At 39.7% G+C, this 20368-nt stretch overlaps 1 protein-coding gene across 1 annotated transcript in view; it reads right to left on the bottom strand.

The window, feature by feature from the left end:
• Window positions 1-20368, bottom strand: part of UNC5C (unc-5 netrin receptor C) — a 395871-nt gene that overhangs the window by 57660 nt on the left and 317843 nt on the right. Inside the window, exons 5-7 of the mRNA XM_054723184.1 lie at window positions 15218-15398; window positions 13462-13629; window positions 10786-10950 (exon numbers count right to left, since the gene is read on the bottom strand). Coding sequence (XP_054579159.1) covers window positions 10786-10950; window positions 13462-13629; window positions 15218-15398 — 514 coding nt within the window. The remainder of the gene's footprint in view (window positions 1-10785; window positions 10951-13461; window positions 13630-15217; window positions 15399-20368) is intronic.

The following is a 20368-nucleotide window of genomic DNA, read 5'->3' as shown; positions in this document are numbered from 1 at the left end:
TCATCGATGTTTCTAACTCTCTATCCCTCTCTCTTCCTCTCTGTAAAAAATCAATAAAATATATTAAAAAAAGGAGTATTTTAAAATGTGACTGATTTGGGTTCCTATGTTGACTCTTGCCCTAACTTATAGTGGACATTGGGTGGGCTGTTTCAATTTTACACCTCCGTTCCTTCCTTTACAAGAGAGAGCAATGATTAAAGGCTTATCAAAAGTTCTGTGTGTAAGGTTATTTTTTTTTTGTACTTTTTGAGTTTTATTAGATTAAACTCAGCTCAAGTTTGCTTCTGCGTGGCCATGTCTAACATAGTAGACTAGAGGCCTGGTGCACGAAATTTGTGCAAGGGGCTCGGCCCTTGCAGCCCCAGCCAGCCCTTGCAGCCTCAGCCAGCCCTCACAGGCCCTTGCAGCCCCTCGCAGCCCCAGCTGCCTTGGCTGGCCTTTACAGCTCTGGCTTCATCCAGAAGGTCATCCAGGCGGTTGTCTGGAAGGATGTCTGGACAGTCGTTCTGTTGTTTGGTCTAATTAGCATATTAGCTCTATATTATATAGGATGGGAGTCAGAAGCAATATATGCCAGGGCCTAAAGTCAATGCAGTAGAAAGTGAATAAAATTAAAATTATATCTGTAATTCCTTTAAATTAAAATACATGTGATACATTAATATTTATGTCCACGAAAGTTGGGGATTAAAACTCTCTTTCTTTAGATTAGTTATCAAATTCCTAGCCAAAGGAAGATGGGTGGAGTTTTATAAAGTTTTCCTGCCTGCCTTCAGATTTACTCATTATATTTCAATATGGAGCTGCTTTGATGACCTTAATACAGGTGAATCGATTTATGATATTGTGAGAATTTAAAAAAATAGAGGATAATTTATATATTATATGGGGGTTTGAATGTAAATTATGAATACAACTTAATTATAGTCTATAAAAAGCATTGTGTTCTATAAAAATACATGTTTTTAAATCATCAAGTTTTGGGTGAGTTTGAGTCATATTCATCTATCTGAAGTATACTTGAGCACTTCAAAAGATCTGTCCTCATTTTTATGATCTTAGAGTTAAGAAGAATCTTTAATCTTTTCCCCTCTTCTTAACCTAGCTGCTTGGTCTTTCTTTTTGCCAGTAACTTTACCCTAAGCCAAAATATGTGATTTTTCTCACTCGGGTTACATTTCTTCTGATGCAAATGTTCCTATTGAAAACCCCCAGGGCCATTCAGAATAAGCATGTCCAGGTTTTGTTTTTTCCTTTTAGGTCAGTTCTTATCTAGCTAGCCCATCAGGACTGCACTAATGATGTCAAAGGTCAGGTTTGTCAAAGACACTCAGGTCATTTATTATAATTTACCACTCTTCTGAGAGTTTATCTATTGACAGGAGCTTAAGGATCTCCAAATAAATGAATACATAAATTCCAGGACTTGCCAACAAAAATTGCAAAGACCATTTGCTTATCACTGATGTCAGTTGCCTAAATTGCTGTGGTCATTCGAGCTGCAGCTTTCACAGGCTAGGAGGCCGTCCGGACTACACTGACCTTTTTTTTCCTGACAGCGACAGCCACACCCTCTGAAAATGAATAGCTCGGAATTAACCTCTCAGGATGCAAAAGTCTTATCTAGTGACTCACAGTAGGTGAAGAATGAATGGCTGAAATTTAACTCAACAGTTGAATCAAATCCTCAGTTCAGCTGCCCAAGTGTTTTTAATGAAGTAGACTCTATCCCCATCAATATTCCTTAAGAAGAATAATGAACTATTAAATCCAAAGGCAATGACATTATAATCCATGGCAGTCAAGACATCTGGTGGGAAAATAACAGAGTCCCGAAGAGGCTGACTTCTTCTAGCATACATCACCCTATCTGCTGGGCTTTTAGGCAAAAGAAAATGTGATTGGGAGCCCTGGCCCTGCACCCCTGCGATTGGAAGGAGTCCACACTCTACTGTGGTTGTCAGAGGGGGCACCTTTCTTGAACCCCTAGGAGTTTCCTTTCCATCATAGAAGCTGAAGACCTTCCATTCGTCCTCTCACACGAACCCGTGTGGGGGCTCCTTAGGTGTTCAACAGGTTTCTGTGGGTTACAGTTTCTAACCACATCCCTGCTTTCAAAAGCAGGAAAACGTTTTACCAGAAGGGGGAAAAGCAAAAGCAAACCGCACTCATTATCCCGAGACAGCAGAGCACTGTGTCGGGCGGCCAGTCCACAGGCAGGGAATTTATTTGCCAGCTGGGACACTACGCCTATCAAGGACGGTATCGATGCAGCTATGACATCAACGTCTTCCAAACTACAGATAAAAGCACGCACTGTCTGACACGCACGATGTTGCATTCCCTATCAAACTGCTGTGTTGACAAGAATTGCACTGGAAACTGACCAGCACCTTCTCAAATGCCTGCTCTAGCAGTCATAAACACATCATTCTGAAGTCAAGAAAATACTATTTGTAAAGTAAATTATTTTCTCACAATCAATGCACCTGGGATTCTGGGGAACCGGGTATGCAATGTGTCCATACCACAATTTACACATAGACTTCCGCCACTTCCTCTGCGTGTCAGAATTAAGGGAAGAGCTGTGTGACATGTAAATTTTTTAATGAGGAGAAAGTGCTAAATTTGCAGACTGCATAACATTTTAATTTCCCGAAGCCAGGAAGTTCACTGATGCAGACACAATTCCAGGCAGTTCTTGTTTGTAAATTGCAGTTTTTAATTTGTCTACTGTGGCATAAACCCTCCTCAGCAAGAAGGAGTATTTCTAAATTCAGATTTGAATTGTTACATATCCCTATATGGGATTCCAATCTTCAAACAGGATTAAAAACTAAAGTCTATAGGATTAGAGTCAGTAATGTTATAATCTAATTGAGTGTATTCATAAATACATATAAAGCACCGTTTCTGGACTAAGCCATATGTATAGTCCTTGGATTGCTTTTTTGAAAATAAAAAAGTAGCATGAATTAAACCATCATATGCTAATCATGACAAGGTAGATCTTACTACATATTCATTACAGAGATTATAAAAGTTCAAAGTTGTCAGGTCTTGGTAATACACTTGTATCCTATTTAATAAAAGCCTAATATGCTAAGTGTCCAGTCAGCCAGTCGGTTGTTCAACCAATCAAAGTGTAATATGCCAATGATATGCTAAGACCGCTCCACCGCTTGCTATGACATGCACTGACCACCAGAGGGGAGATGCTCTGACTGGTAGGTTAGCTTGCTGCTGGGGTCCAGCCGATTGGGACTGAGCAAGATGGGCCTGACATGCCCTGGAGCCCTTCCGTGGTCCTTCCCTGGCTGGCCAAATTCCTGGGTCCCTCCCTGGCCCCAATTGTGCAACTGTGGGGTCGCTCAGCCTGGCCTGCACCCTCTTGCAATCCAGGACCCCTCTGGGGATGTCAGAGAGCAGGTTTCGGCCTGACAGTGGAACGACCGGTTGCTATGACGTACACTGATGACCAGGGGGCAGACGCTCAACACAGGAGCTGCCCCCTGGTAGTCAGTGTGCTCCCACAAGGGGAGCGCTGCTCAGCCATTAGCTGGGCTCACGGCTGGCGAGCACAGTGGCGGTGGCGTGAGCCTCTCCGGCCTCCACAGCAGCACTAAGGATGTCTGACTGCCGGCAGTTGGACATCCAGGGGGCTCCAGGACTGGGAGAGGGTGCAGGCTGGGCTGACCCCCCCCCGCTTCCCTCAGTGCATGAATTTCATGCACCAGGCCTCTAGTTTCAACATAAAAGGTAAAAAGTTAAATATGCTTATTGACATAGCATTTTTGGAGATTATCCTAAGTGCTTTTTTTCTTCTTCTGTATCTTTTTCAATTTTGTCTAAAGTTCTCTCTCTCTCTCTGTCTCTCTTGCCAGAACTATTTCAAGTAAATCCTATTTCAAAACTATATGGCAAAACCAGGGACTACTGTAATATAATTTTAGGAATGATATAAAGAAATCTAAATGGGTACACAGCACAATGGATCTCCCATTGAATCAGATACATTATTCTGCAGTATTATTAATTAAGAAAGAACAGTCTCATTTGTTTTTAATGCTAAGTTTCTCATATCAGACATGTGTGTTCAGTTATTTTCAATAGTGAAAAATACTCCAATTCATCTACTCTTTCTTGTTCAATGCAATTCATACCCTTCAGCATACCAAAGAACTCCAATTTTTAAACGGTTTTTAAAATAACAATGTACTTATAAACCAAAAATGTCCATTTTTTTTTCTGGGACATTAAGTGACTTTGATGGTTTTTAAATAACCTTTAAGAATGTGTTAATAACACCAATTTATAGAAGTTCTTAATTTGAAGGCAGTATCTCCAGTGTAGGAACTACTTTTTCAGGCCAATAACTATATATCCAGTGTAACAGATACATGATATATATTATACTTCAATATCAACTAATGTGTATAAATGGCCTAAAAACCTTAGTTGAGCTTCTGAAATTGCTTAAAGACCATGACCTTGTTTCACAAATGAAATTACACAGCGTCACATAATGAATCCAATTTATCAAAGAGTTTAAGGATAAGTGTGTTTGCAAATGTATAAAATAGGCAACTGGGAAATAATGCAAAACTATAATTCAGTTCCAAATCCCCATGTCTTCAAATTCCTTTTATATATGCACTTGATTTACTGGCTATAAGTAAGTGTTGTCACCTAGGGTTTTATACAAGGAGAGCTTTATGCAAGTATTTTGTGCAAATACATTTTTTGGTAATCTAATTTAAATCTAATCTAATTTGAATCAATGTGACCAAATTCCCAGGATGCATCAGTGATTTTGCTACATTTCAAATCCTGAGACTCTGCTTATAAGATATGCAGTTGTTTCAGGCAACCCTCAACATCTCTTTTTCAAAAAGTCATTTACAGTTATAAACATAATGAAATATGAAAAATAAAGAATATGGTGAATAAAGTGCATACGGAAAAAGAAAAATAATCAATTATAATATCACAAGCATAAATGCCTAAATTTCATTCATCTTTTTCTAAAGCTTACTTTTAGGTACTTATGATGAAATGTGTCTACAAATCTACATTATACTTTTCTTGTTCAACCAGCATATATACATATTTTAGTGGCTCTATGATATTCCAACTTATGGAAGTAGCTTTTGTTACTCATACAGTACTCTAATATTGGACTTTCAGATTTTGAATTTTTTTACAGTAAAATACAAAGAATATTACGTATTTGGCATATATCTTTTTAGGTATTGCTATTACTGAAATTTTATTCATTGAAGTAGAATTATTGGGCCAAAGGCTATGAACACTTTTAAAGCTCTTAATTCATATTGTCAAATCATGTCCCCAAATAATGGTGAAAATTTGTATTGCCATTAGTAAAATACAAGAAATCCTATTTTACTGCACATTTGCTAACATTTAGCATTATTATATCTTTAACATACTATATAATTTCGTAAGTAAACCTCAAATCCTTTTAAAAATTTAAATTGTGTTGAGGAAACATCTGATTTCTAAGACTTCTTACACAAACAACTAATAGCTAGGTAAACAATTTAGAAAACTTTTGATTAAATATCCAATGGAAAATTAAACATTCTAAGAACTATAAATCAAGAAAAATCTAAATTAAAACTGCAAGCAAACAAAATCTCTAAGATGTATTACTTAAGCACAATGGGAAATGAAATTAAATTAGGAATGGTCCAATAGTTAGTCAAAGCCATTAATTGGACATTTGAAAATGAAGTTTGAACTCTATTGTAAGTTCCACTTCTTAACTGTCAGTCTTTCTCTATAATTATAATTTCATTATTTCTCTCATAAACAGTATAAAACTGGATTCTTTTCCTACCACAATTTTGAATTTCCTTTAACAGGTGAATTGAATTCATTTACATTATTATCCCTGATATATGACGATCCCTGATGCATACCATCTCATTTATTGTTTTCATTTATCACATTTTTTGTTCTTTCTTTATTGTTCCTGCTCTGCCCTTAAAAATCTTACTTTGAATTTATGCATTCAATTTTTATGTGTGTAGTTGATCTTATCTGTAAAGTCTAATGTAGGTAGTGTTATTGTTCTTTCCTTGAACAAGATATGGAATTAGAAAATTGTAACTCAGTCACACCTTCCCATATTCTGTGCTACTATTGTCTATAATTTAATTTCATCTTATTTTTCAACTGCCCCTTTATTAGTTTCTCTCTTTTTAAAAGTAATCAGTTTTTATAGTTTGGTAATTTACTAGTGAGAGTTTTTGAGTAGTAAGCCCTCCTTTTTTTTTTTTTTTTTATTGATTCCAGATAGGAAGGGAGAGGGAGAGAGAGAGAGAGAGAGAGAGAGAGAGAGAGAGAGAGAGAGAGAAACATCAAGGATGAGAGAGAATCATTGATTGGTTGCCTCCTGCATGCCCCCTACTGGAGATCCAGCCAGTAACCCAGGCATGTGCCCTTGACCAGAATCGAACCTGGGACCTTTTAGTCTGCTGGCCAACACACTATCTATAGAGGCAAACTGACTAAGGCAAGCCCTCTTGATTGTTCCAAGATAGTTTCAATTTCGCTCCCTTGCATAGTAAATTGTGGTTATCCTCATTTTCTGCTCCATGGGTTTTAGCCTTCCTTTTATGTAATCACTCACTATATTTCCCCCCTGTATTCTGAGAAGTTTCATGAGCTCTACATTTCATTTTACTAATTTTCTCTCTAACTTTATCTAAAAGTTTTCTCTAATTTAATCTGATATTTAATCTATTGAGTTTTAACTTTTAATCATCATGTTTATAATTGTAGACTTTCCATTTGATTTCTTTCCTAAATATTCTATTCTTTCATTTGTGCTTATATTCCTTTTAAAATGCAGTTTTATTTTTATTTATTTTATAGTCTCATTCAGATTGCCCTATGAATCCATGTTATGAGAGTGCTAATTCACCTATACATTATGTTGCTGACTCTCCTTTAAGCAGACTGTTCCCTTGGGTGATATGAAACTTTGTATTATAGGCTCATTTTCCAGACTGAGCTATTTTTATCATAGAACAATGCACCTGGGTTGTGGAAAGAACTCTAAAGAATGGCTTGCTGTGTGCCCAACCAGCGTGGCTCAGTGGTTGAGCATCAATCTATGAACCAGGAGGTCACAGTTCGATTCCTGGTTAGATCACATGCCCCAGTTGCAGGTTTGATCCCCAGTGTGAGGCATGCAAGAGGCAGCCAATCAATGATTCTCTCTCATCATTGATGTTTCTCTCTCTCTCTCTCTCTCTCTCTCTCTCTCTCTCTCTCTCTCTCTCCCTTCCACTATGAAATCAATAATCAATCAATATATATATATATAGATGGCTTGCTCTTTGTTTAAGAGATATATATATATATGGATGGCTTGCTCTTTGTTTCTGCTGGTACCCCAGAAATTTTACCAAATATGTAAATTACACATCTTTTATTTTTTGCTCCCTATACTTAGACTCCATTCCAAAGCTGGGTATAGGACTGTGGTTTTACTATAGGTTTTATTTATTTTTCTTTTCCCTACCATGAATTTTCCTGTGGCTTCCCTAGGTTGGTGGGTAGAATATTTTTTAGTTATTTTTCATGGAAGGAGCTGCCATTTATGAAATCCAGCTTTATTCAGGGTTCTTGCTTTCAACTCCTGGCCTCAGGCTCTTGCAAATTCAGGGCTTCTGCCTCTGTGCCAAAACTGAAACCCCAACTCCCAACCCCACGTCCATGTCCAATGAGGATATATCTTTCATCCTACATCCATGTTCAAGGCTCCTCTTGGTTATTCCCATGTCTACTCAGAACATTACCTCTCTAGCTTTTAGTTCCTACTTCATTTCTGGCACTTGAGGAATCTCCTGTCTTTCTTTTGAATCTGATTCATTCTCATTCTCTCTCTCTCTCTCTCTCTCTCTCTCTCTCTCTCTCTCTCCTATTTCCATTTCTTTTTCTCTCCTCCCTCCCTCCCTCTCTGCCTCCCTCGCTCCCTCCCTCCAACACACACACATATGCACATACACCATATGTGTGTATGTCTTTTAGGTTTTAATATGTTATCCAAGATTTCTACATATCTGAGTAAAAGGTGTTTGTAATTTTATAATAATGGAGATACATAAGGAAGCAATGTGTCTGAATACAACTGTCTTGAACAAATTAGTGAACAAGCATTGATAGTGATATTTTCTATATATTTCACATTGTATTGCTTTTAACTACCACTTTGGCTTTTAAAATATACTACACTATGTTCTCTAGGTAACTCTGAACTCTACTGACATCCATTATGAACTCTGAATTTGCCCTACCCAGCAGCTCATCTATATTTGACAATTTCAAGTGAATTCAGAGGTTGTAATGCATACTTGGTTCCATGGTTAACAGGCTAGCTTTATTTTGAGATAATATTGCAATTCTGATGAAGAACTATTTATTACTGCATTGAAGACATTAATTCTCCTAAAGTAAATAAACATTAAATGATAATTCCTAACCATCAATTGCAACTTTCTGTCTGTCTTTTCTACTCCCATTCTTTTCCTAATACAGGCCTGTCCCTCTTGCAAGCTTAGTACTTTCACTATTAGAAAGTCTTTTGTTTTTCAAAGGAAAGGCGAAGAGCAATAATAATTCTTTGCAAGAATTTGGCAACAATGTTATGTCAGAAACACCCAGTTTACTGGTAAACAGAAGCTATAGCTTTCACTGTAAAATATTATAATTACACAGTGCAGCAATATCTCTGTGCTTTTTATCAGGGAGGAAATCAATAATACAGACTACAATTCTCCGTTGCACTAGAGTAGACATAGAGGGCAGATGAAAAAGAGTTTATTGACTTAATAGGGGCTGTTACTATAGCAAAGCAGAATTTGTAAAAGAAAATAGATTTTTAACTGATTTTAATCCAAATACCCAAGTGATTCAGTCTAATAAGAGATTTGATAAAAAATAAAAGAAACAAACAACAGCAACCAAAAAACTCTCTTGTGGCTTTGTTCCCTTTCCTTACTTACATACATACTTCATGCCATCATTATTGGCAAGTATCCAATCATAAGAAAAAATTCCATTAATGCTGGAAGAAATAAGCTAGGTGTTAAGGGAATGCTATGTCCTGAAAGTATTAATTAGAATATTTCATGTTTGTATCTGAAAAATGTCATAATTTAGAATGTGCCATTTTTGTATAACTAATAAAAGGCCCAGTGTTCCATCTTGCGGCTTTGTAATTCTTGTTAAATAGGTTGCTTTGGGAAATTTTAAATATGCACAGTGGAAGCAGCAGGCAATTAAATCACCCAGAGTTGAAATATAATATTGAGACAGGGAGAGAGGGAGGAAAGAAGAAGTGAGGGAGAGAGAGAGAGAAAAAAGAGAGAGAGAGAGGGAACAACCTCAAATTTTGCTGTGTTTGATCACATGAATCAGTTTGTCAAACACTAAAGGAAGAATAGTAAATCATTAAAATGCTAAAAGAACTCGTGTGACATATGTTTTTATTTTAATCCTCACTCAAACCAGGCCTAGAGGAACAAACCCTGCATGTCTGGATAAATGGTTAGTAAAACAGCTGTGTTACTTTCATTCCTCATTTCGAGTACAAACTTAGTGAGATGCAGCCCCCAAATCATAACCAGAAGCTGTGCTTTTTATACTCAGTAGCAGCCCATTTTCAAAGAATGTAACCTACCATAGACAGAGAAATAAGAGGCCTATTGGATTTTTATTCTGTGTCAGCAACATAATTACATATTTCTATTTTAAGTAAGGTTTCTTTTTAAAAGGTCCCTGTGTGTATAGATTCTGGAAGGTAAACAGAATGTCATAAAAATGGTAAAAAATAAAATATTTTATTCATAAAAACTTCTATACAGATATATTTGGTTGTTTTGATTCTTTAAGCAATTTGTAATATATTCTAAGAAATGTCAGCATTTGCCTTCCATTAGTTTAAGATATAAAGATATCACATTGTTTGATCTATTCCTCTGTATGGGTGTAAATGCAGAACAAATCGTAGTATCTTAATTCATGGTCATGAAAGAGGGGTAAATTTTGTCTATCTAAAGGCTCCTTAATAAAAAGGTAAGACTTTGTAGGTATGGAAATCAGACACCCATCTCATTAAGAAAACCTAAGGAATGAAGCCATGAGAAATGGGGACTATTTAGCTTAAAGCACCCATAGTATTCGTAAGCCAATCTTCTATGCCAATTTTAAAATTGATGTTTTATTAACATTGTTTCCTTTCAAAAACCATAATTTCTAACAAAACCCAGCATTTTCAAGGAGCTGTGACGATGTTCCCTTTAAGTTTGTCTAAATCGGTAAATCTACCTGCAGAAATGTTTCCTGTCTTTATACATATTACATATCCCAGGGACCTTAGTTCAGTCACAGCCGTGGGTTAGGAATAAATAGCTTATTTGTTGGAAGTCATGTGACTCTGTGAGGAGGTTAGGGTGCCCTTTTGTGCGCACTCACAAAACTGAGTAGTGGTTCCTGGGTCTGGAAAGAATGGCAGCCCCTGCATGGACATGTGAGCAAATCACATTCTGTCGCTTGGAATAACCGGACACAGTTATTCCTTTTGGTTCCTGGGAGTCTACCCTTTTCAATTTGGGAAGGTAACTAGTATATTGGTATATTATTGAAGTTTTTGTTGTTCAAATAATTTTTAATTTCTAATATTTCCTGCAAATGATCCCAAGTGGTTAAATCTCAGGTCTCCCAGTGTGTCCTTTGCTGACACAGACTTACTCTGCATGCAAAGCCCATCAGTGCAGTTCTTGGATTGCAAGACCAGACCATCGCAGTCCTTGCCGCCGTTCTTGGGGGCTGGCGCCGTGCACTCCCTCCTGCGCCAGTGTGTGCACTCCGTCCCACAGGTAGACCACTTGCTCCAGGAGGTCCACCTGCCATCCACTGCCACAGAGAAAACCCAGCGTCAGGTCAAAGGGACAGGAGCTTTGGAGGACAGAGGGGAGCTGAGCTCAACTATAAAGCAAACAAACAAGCCGAAGAAAATGCCCCCGTGGAGTACTCGATCTGTTTCGGCTGCGGACGTGGAGCATGCTCTGCACACAGCGGCTGGGCTCTGTGAACTCCCCTGTGAGCTGTGTGCCTGTTTCCTCAGGGACCACGCAAGGGCAGCTTAAAGGAACACACAGACCAGAACTGTCACCAAAGCTGTATAAAAGTGAGTCATGGTGGTGCCCCTTGTTCTATCAAATGGTTAACTTCTGGATTTTGTGTTGAAAATTAGGGGGCTTCTTTTTGGACCCCAAATTCCTTTATGCATAGTGTCATATGAGGAATGCAGTACACCTATGTGGGAGAAATGGTTGATAGAGTGGGGGAAGAAATCTCCCTGTGTACCTATTCTTCCATCCATTTATCTATCCATCCATTTATCATTCATCAATATCTATCTATCATCTATCTATCTATCTATCTATCTATCTATATCTACCTACCTACCTATCCATCTATCATCTATCTATCATCTATCGATGCCCTGTATACTCTTTTTATTTTTTCATCTGGGCTAACTGGTTCTCTTGAGATCTTCAGTGCCTTCTCAAAAGACAATTTTCCATTTATTATTTGATGATTCCAGTCCATTATTTTATGATATATCCATTTCTATTTTTATTAAAAATATATTTAGTCATTTCAAATTTTCTGCCGTAATTCAGTAATTTAGAATTGACTCACTTTCTTCCTATTTTTGGTGGCTGCCTTGGCAGTAATTTAAATGATAATGAGCTGAGATATCTCTATTTTAAAAACAATTTCCATTCCTAAGTTTAAAAATATGTAGTAAATTTATTGAACATCTAATATACATAGCATCTTATACCTGCATATTGATAGAAATTATATCAATTTTAATAGTTTACTATATGATTTTATATTCAAATTATTGTGTAAATATATTATGCATATGTATAGAGATATGCACATACCCACATGAAAAAATGATGAAAGCATTAATACTTTAATGGTACAGAGCTGCCTATATAAGCAGCTCCTAGCTATCTGAAGAAAAGGCATTTGCTTTGACCTAGACCAGTGGTCGGCAAACTCACTAGTCAACAGAGCCAAATATCAACAGTACAATGATTAAAATTTCTTTTGAGAGCCAAATTTTTTAAACTTAAAATTCTTCTAACGCCACTTCTTCAAAATAGACTCGCCCAGGCCATGGTATTTTGTGGAAGAGCCACACTCAAGGGGCCAAAGAGCCGCATGTGGCTCGCGAGCAGCAGTTTGCTGACCACGGACCTAGACCATCCCAAATTACACACTCTCACATTTCTATTTCAACTCAAAATACTCAGTGCATTTTTAATTGTGGGAGTCAACATCTAGGTAAAATATTGAAGAGTACAAGATAAAATCCTGACATTGTAAACCTCGCTAGGTGTCAAAATTTGTTCCATAAATAAAAGCTCTCAAAGGACTCAGTGTAGGTTATTATTTTGATATTTGGAAATCAACACAGGAATATAAAATATAGATTATGTTTTTATTTCAGTTCACTTCTTCAACCCATCTCTCAGAAAGTTTGTTCTAAAGGATAAACCAAACAAAAACCCGGCAAAATAAAGGGAAGTCAAAAGACTGTGTATCTAAACAATGAAATTGACAGTATAATAGCTACCTCAATGGAGTGCACTAACTTTATGGATTATTTCAAAATAACTCTAGCTAAACTTTTCAACTTATTGATTAGAGTTTAGGGAGTTTTTGTTTTAGTGGATACTAACATCAGTTACCTGGGGATAAGAGCAGGTGACAATATAAAATAGCACAGAGAGATGCTCAGAGGCAGCAGGATGCAATCTGGGCATAGGTACTACTGCACATAACTCACAAAACAGGTGGCCGACCTGTACAGATAATAAAGTGTTGACTGCGTTGTATTTTCAAAATCCATTAGCTCATGTGTCACAAAGCTTAGACTTCCTTTTCATTCAGTCCAAATGTTTTATTTGCTCTTGCCCAGAAACTGACACCAAATATCAAATATTTCCGTCTAAACATTATCTGAATTTTAGTTCCAATTAGTTCCCATGGCTTTCTGGAGATCAAGGGTTGTTTTTTTTCTAAAATGTGTGGCTTTCAGTGGTGCTCAAATCTCTTGAATTATAGAACCTGCAATCTTGGCTCCAGCAGTTTTGTTTAGAGAGGGATTCTGTTGATGAGTGTTTAATCTCCTGTTTTACATTATTTTTCATGGCTAGGCAATAAAGTTAAGTATTCTTTTGGGGGGAAATATTTGGTTTCCCAGCAATGTAAGCCTTGAATGGGATGATGCATTTAAATAATGTTTATCGCACATGCAGGTCAAGGTTAAGGCTTTGTGTAGCTCCCCTAAAATGTATCTCTGGAATGGGAGGAGACATCTGGAACGAGAGCGCGTTTATTTACCTGGGCACAACGTGGTACAGGCTATTTTCTGCACGCTCTGCCCGTCGCAGAAGGCGCCACCGTTGAGGGGTGCTGGGTTGGTGCAGGTCCTCGTGCGTTTCTGATACCCCCGTCCACAGCGGCTATTACACACAGACCACTCTGTCCAGGTGGACCAGCCACCGTTTACTGGGAGGAGGTAAACAATAACATGTGGATTACATGTTTGCGCGTGCACACACAAACCACACACAACACATCGACACAAAGTTATTCCCCAAGGGATTATAAAAACATCTAAAATTCAAAGCTAGAAGAGACCACGGACTTCTTATCATTCTAAGTTTTATCACAGAGCTGAAGAATCTAAGCACAGAGATAAAAAACAAAAAACAAAAATGAATTACCAATGTTTACTCACCTACCCTGAAAAGCAAATAGGATTGTGTTCTCTTTTCCTTGGCCATTGTTCTTTTTAAAACAAAATACATCCCCTTACCTAGTCAAGCTCTAAAAATTACTTTTGACAGCTTATCTCAAATAATAAATGTTTACATCCTTATGCCAAGGCTGTAAGTGGATCTGAAACATGGGAGCTGAATACAATCATTCCGTCTTGTCTTAATACCAGATGATTGATTACTTTTCTTTAGCATATATAAACTTTACAGCCTTTTAAGGATTTTTTGTCAGTTTTAGTAAGTAATCACTGAACCTGATCAAAAAATGAAATCTTACATTGCTGGGTTTTTTACTAATTGAGTAGCTATTTGACTGAATTGGCAATTAGTTGATGTAATTGACATGAACACCTATCTATTCTAATAAAAGGGTAATATGCTCATTAGACCGGGAGAATGGATATCTTCCTAGCGTCCGACTTCCTTCTGGACAAAGCCACGGTGGTGGGGGCTGAGGCAGAGGCAGTTAGGGGCAATTAGGCCAGCCGGGGAGGGCAGTTGGGGGCCATGAGGCTGGCAGGGGAGGGCAGTTGGGGGCCATGAGGCTGGCAGGGGAGCAGTTTAGGTGGTGATCAGGCCAGTAGGCAGGCAAGCAGTTAGGAGCCAGTAGTCCCAGATTGTAAGAAGGATGTCCGACTGCCGGTTTAGGCCCCACCCCCAAGGGGTTCCAGATTGGAGAGGGTGCAGGCCAAGCTGAGGGACCCCCACCCTTACCGTGCACAAATTTCATGCACCGGGCCTCTAGTTTTGTATGGTGTTTGATGGAGATGTCACTATAGATGAGATTATGAAGCCTACCCTCTTATACTCTGCTCATTATTTACCTTGGAGATCTTACTCTGGGAAATACTCCTCACTATGAATGCCCTGATGGAGCATGTAAAGCAAGTTTCAGGAAGTTAACGTTGCTCTAATGTGTAGGGGGCATATCAGCTCCAGTTTACCTGGGGTTTTGCAATCATTGGACTGAGCCAAGGTTCACAGAAGAGACAACAGACTGCTTTAAGCATCTTCTCTCCAAATTCACTCTATATCTCGGTGGCCCAGGGTAGGGAGAGAGGAGGGCTCAGGAAAGCAGCTGGCAGTTCGGTAGATTTCCTTCATTTTCTCATAAACTGACTGACAAAGGGCTAGGAATTTCCAAGAGCAGTCTTCCCACGAGCATCAGGGAAGCAGTGAAACCTCACTGTCTACGTGAGCAGCAGGAGGAGACCGGCCATGGGGATTGCCAAGGGGCCTCTCATCTGATGTTTGAAAATTAAGATGAGATCTGCACCTTGACAGGAACTAGATCGAGACCCCAAAAGCTCACTCACCATAGACGATGACAGTGGCCGTTGTGCTTTTCCTCTTGGCAACAATGTTTTTGGCAACACATGTATAGTTTGCGGTATCTGAGAGGCGGGCCTGCTTGATGATGAGATTGTGATCAATAGTAATATAAAAATTCCGATCTTCAACTGGGTCAATTATGTCTTCATTTTTCAACCATTCCACCTAAAGAGGCACAAGAGAAATAGATAATTCCCCAGTATGTATCCCCGGACGGGTGCCTGTCCTAACTTGGGCTTTGCAACATGGATAACATTGCTCCGAGCTCTGAACTTCTGCAAACCGGGAGGAAATAACTTTGGGAGGTCATGTGAAGTATCACTCACCTGCCAGGCATGCTGATTCTGTCTGTGCTGCGGTATTCTCAAATGTCAATGAACCCACTGGGAAATGCAGTGTTCAAATTGTTTTCACTTTGCCCCGCAGGCAGGAACAGGGAAGGTGCCACTGCCAAGTTCAGAACCCAATCAAAAATAATAGGCTACGCATTTCCAACTGAACTCAAACCTTTTGCTATTTGATTTGTTTACTTGTGGCAACCGACCTGCAGCTTTTCAGGGGAGAGTGTAAGAACGACGTGAAAAGCTCGAGAGGCAGCTTCCACACGTAGCTCTAATAAAACAACATTTGGATGATTTCCGCGCAGCCCTTGCTGAAACATATGGACTAGATTTCCCTGAAAATGCATTCACTTTAAAATGCTGTAAACACATATTTGGAGATGCATCTGAGCCAAAATAGTTGGGGGGGGGGGGAGATTTTCTACCAACTCTCAATATAATTCAAATAGCATGGAAGTCAGACCCAAATCTCTCCTTTTGTGTATTACTAGCAGCAAATCTTTCACTCAAGGTTTGCTTCTAGGGAACCTGATCGCAGACATGACTGTCCAAAACTAGTAAACTAATCATTTTCTATGCAATTAATACCAACTGAGCAAGTGATGTTATCCCTGCAGAATGAAAAGAGGGAGCTGCATCTGTATAAGCGGCCCTCTGAGGGAGAAACCATTTCTTGTCTTGTAAATCACTTCTTTTTCCCACCCCACCCCCTTCCCTCATGCACAGGTTTTTCCATAAAGCAAAACAACATTGATATTTACCACATTTAAACTTTCCTTTAGCATTATTGCGGATGTGAATACAGGTAACCTTTAGTGGTAGGGAGTCAATAGTGTTGCCATTTTCAAAATCTTAAGCAGCTTCTCTAGCACCACAGGCGGTGTGGAAATTAATCTCTAAGTCTGTCAGTGGGCTTGACAATGCAAAGCTCTAAATTAAATCTAACCCGGGGACTCTAAGATAATGCTCCTCTAATCCGTAGAAGAAGGGCCACATTTAAAGAGAAAAACAAAAACCAACAACAATCCTCAAAAAAAAAAAAAAAAAAAAGTGTGAGAAAGTAGATAAGAGCAACTCTTTGTAAGAATGTACATTTTGAAATAGGTAACTATTCCTGGTGTTTACAGTAATGGAAGTGAGAATGAGAACAGAATCCATTAAAACAGTGGAGTTTTAAAGCATGCCTTTTGTCCTCACATACAGACTGTACATTCAGTCAGGGCCATCCTTGGAGATGCATATTTGATCAGATGCTCATACTCATTTGACCTGGATTTTCTCACATTTGCCCTGTGTGTGTGGTAATGTGATCCTGCTAGAAGTGCAAGGGGAAGGTAGCAAAAGTCATAGTGTCAGAAATCGACTTGACAGTCATTGAAAGCTGACATTAATATTTTCATCTAATCATTGCCTAGGTTATCTATGCATTTTAAAGAGAGCTTTCCATGTATAGAAGCCACGGTGAAGTTCCCCTGAGCTGATCTTGGATCCAGGTCTTGGGTCCCTCCTACTTATGTGTGTGTCTGTGTCTGTCTGTCCTCTGTGTGCTTTTCTTCCAAGGACCTATACCTGCTACTGTGTTCTGAAGGACAGCCATCAGGCTCCTGGGCTCTTTGCCTGCAAGTGCCTAGGGGTTCCCTGCTCCCCCACTCCACCCTACCCAATTTCCTCTTCTGAATGTCTTACAGAGTGTGGAGCAAACCTTAGGAAATTGGCTAATCCCAGTTGGAATCTGAGCTTTTACTCTCCAGAGTTCTCCTTGCAGAGTTAGGCTGAAACTATCTCCTGGAGCCTTTACCGGAATTCACTTTTTTTCTAGTATTTTCCTTTTCTCTCCTCTTGCTCCATCTCGGAGGCTGTCCTGGGAGTGCTCCCATAAAAACCACTTGCATTCAAACCTTTGCCTCATGACTTGTATGCATGCATATAAGCCTAACCAATGGACACAGACAACAAGGGGGTGAGGGCATGAGTGGGGGGGATAGGGGGTAATGGGGGAATAAGAACACATATGTAACACCTTAATAAATAAATAAATTAAAAAATAAAATAAAATACCCCTTTCACAACTTTGGATATCAAAAATAAAATAAAATAAAATAAAATAACAAACAAACATACAAAAAAAAAAAAACCTTTGCCTTGTGATTTGCTTCTGGAGAACCTTCCCTAAGTCATGACTATTCAAAACCATGGTTTCCTCTATGCATGTAATATCCATTACAACAGTATCATTATCCTGGTCATAAACAACATAAAGAATCCCAAGGGATATTGCAAATCACTTTGTATTTGAAGAGTTTATTACATGGAGGAAAGAGAGCAATTGGAATAGATGACAAGAGATTTAAAAAGACTTACATGACTATTGGGTATATGGCCTTTACGTTCTTAAATAATATATGGCTGCCTTTTCCTTCCTTACCAACTTTTGAGAAGTGATTATGGCCTGAGCCCTGAGGACCCCTGAGGAGCCCCAGTATTGGTGGGGGGGGGGGCATTGCCCTCCTCCCTGAACTCTGACTTTAACCAGAGAAGCTCATCTTTGATCCGTTTTCCACACTGGGCTCATTTGTATGCCTTTGTTTGCAGAAACGAAGGGTTGTACTGCTGGAAAATATCTGTAGAAATGCAGAGGGGAGCTCAGGACTTCTCCGGCTTCTAATAAGACCCTTTCTCTCCATTCTGCACCTCTCAGTGCTCCCCGTCATGCCACATGTCCTACTTTAAGGCCATCATCTGCACAAGGAGCTCAGGTCCAGTCTACAGGTCATCGCTCCCTCCTGAATCCTCATCCTGTCTACACATCCCCATCACCCCTCCTCCAAAACCCCCAAAGCCTTTCCATCTGGCCTTGGAGTAGTAAAATCCTCCAAAATTTCCATTTCTTTTCAGATGGTTTTCTTCACTTTCCTCTAACTAAAAACCACACTCTTCATGAGGCTACTGCTCTTCTGGACTCAACTCAAATGTGGGCTGTTCCCCAGATCAACACACCACTGCGCCTGGGGCTCCAGCGAGTGTCCTGCTTCCGCATTGTCTATTCCAGGCCGTCCTGGCCAAACACCTTTGCTCTGCATCTCCTGCCATCAGATTATGTCACCCAGTTCCCATAATTTTGTAGTCATCTACCTACCTCTGGGTTCACAGTCATTTTATCCAGCACAACTTCTGTCGTCATTTCTGATGATTTTAGTAACCAGAAGATGACATTTTCAACATCTTGGCCCCTCAGTTCCATAACCCTCCCTCCTGTGATGACCTCGACGGCTAAGTCAACTACACTCACAGCCACATATTCCAGGACAGCGGTTGTGAATCCTGACTTCCCTGCAGAATAATGTGGAGGGCATTTACAACATATCAATTCTAAATCCAACCCAGAGAAACTCTCATTCACTGGTCAAGGCTAGTTGAACAGGAGTATTTTTCAAACTCCCCAGGGGGCTGTGGTTTGCCGCGGGGGTTGAGGAATACCACACTGGACCATTGCCTTTCAAGTGAGATCATGAACCAACAGTATCTACGTTACCTGGAAATTTGATAGAAATGCAGAATCCCAGGCTCTGTCCCCCTAGACTTACTGATTCAAAATGTAAATCATAATATCACCAGGGGATTTATATGCACATTAAAGTTTGAGCAGAACTGGCCCAGCTCTTGTCTTTACCACTAATTGCAAACCTTCCTAAACGCAGTTTCAATATCTTCTCTTTTCACCATTTTCTGACTTTCCTGCTTCTTCTCACTAGGACTCCTATCTTAACAAACCTGCACCAGGACCCACAAGCTATTGAACTTACCGACTTTATCTCTCCCCCTCTCATGTTCCCTATTCCTGTTTATCAAGTGTAAATTTCTGACTTTTTCTACAATCCCTTGAATTATACCCTCAAGTCTCTCATTCCTTTTTCACTGCAAGGTGCTCACTTGCTGGCTCTTCCCCTACACCACTGTTTATCCTTGCAGTGGAAAATGGCTGTGGGCGTATCTTAATGTCATGATAACAGAACTCAAGTGGGACCTTTATTCTGCCAAAATGATCGCACTCTATTTCCACTTTCTGTTCACTGTCCTGCACTCCTAGACAGCTATTTCACACCTTCTCCCCTCACCTTAAACACTGCTTCCCCCTCTATCACCACTTTCAGCTGATGACATGTACTCAGTTTCTGCATTGCTGAGAACACTGACAATCACAGCTTCCAAAGCTCCCGCCACCTGCCTAGCCACCTCACCTCTGCACTGTGCTCCCGTCACCTCGCATGTGCGCTCTGCATCCCATCGCCTTCTCTTATTCAAGGGTGAGCCCAGCAATTCTCTTCTCTCTCTTTCTTAAAGCATTCATTTCCCCTCTCCACTGAAGCATTTCCATCAGCATTCAGACGTGCAGTTATTTTCACAATGTGAAACAGAATTGCTCCCACTCGTTTCTGCCTCTGTTACCCCCACATTTTTCTGCTCACCTCACACAATGCCATGGAAGAGTTGTTTGTATTCACTCTCTCCAATTCCTTTCCTCTTCACTGCTACTGAATCTACTGTAATCCGCCTCCACCATGTCACAGAACTGCTCTTTCCAAAGTCATCCATTACTTTCACTGCGTTAGACGTGCTGATGAGGGCTCAGTGCTCTCCTTACTTGGCTCAGCAGCAGCGCTTGACCTGTTTGGTCCGACTCTCCCCACTTGCTTTCTCGGGACATGGCACTTTCCCGGTGTTTGTCCTACCTCATCCCATCCCCCATGGCTTCCTTGGGCTGAGGACTGTTCCCTGAGTGGACTCCAGCCTTGG

Source organism: Eptesicus fuscus, chromosome 2, assembly GCF_027574615.1.
Source record: "Eptesicus fuscus isolate TK198812 chromosome 2, DD_ASM_mEF_20220401, whole genome shotgun sequence".
Taxonomy (NCBI): domain Eukaryota; kingdom Metazoa; phylum Chordata; class Mammalia; order Chiroptera; family Vespertilionidae; genus Eptesicus; species Eptesicus fuscus.
Note: the sequence above shows the minus strand (reverse complement) of the source record. Positions and strands in the feature narration are given on the sequence as shown.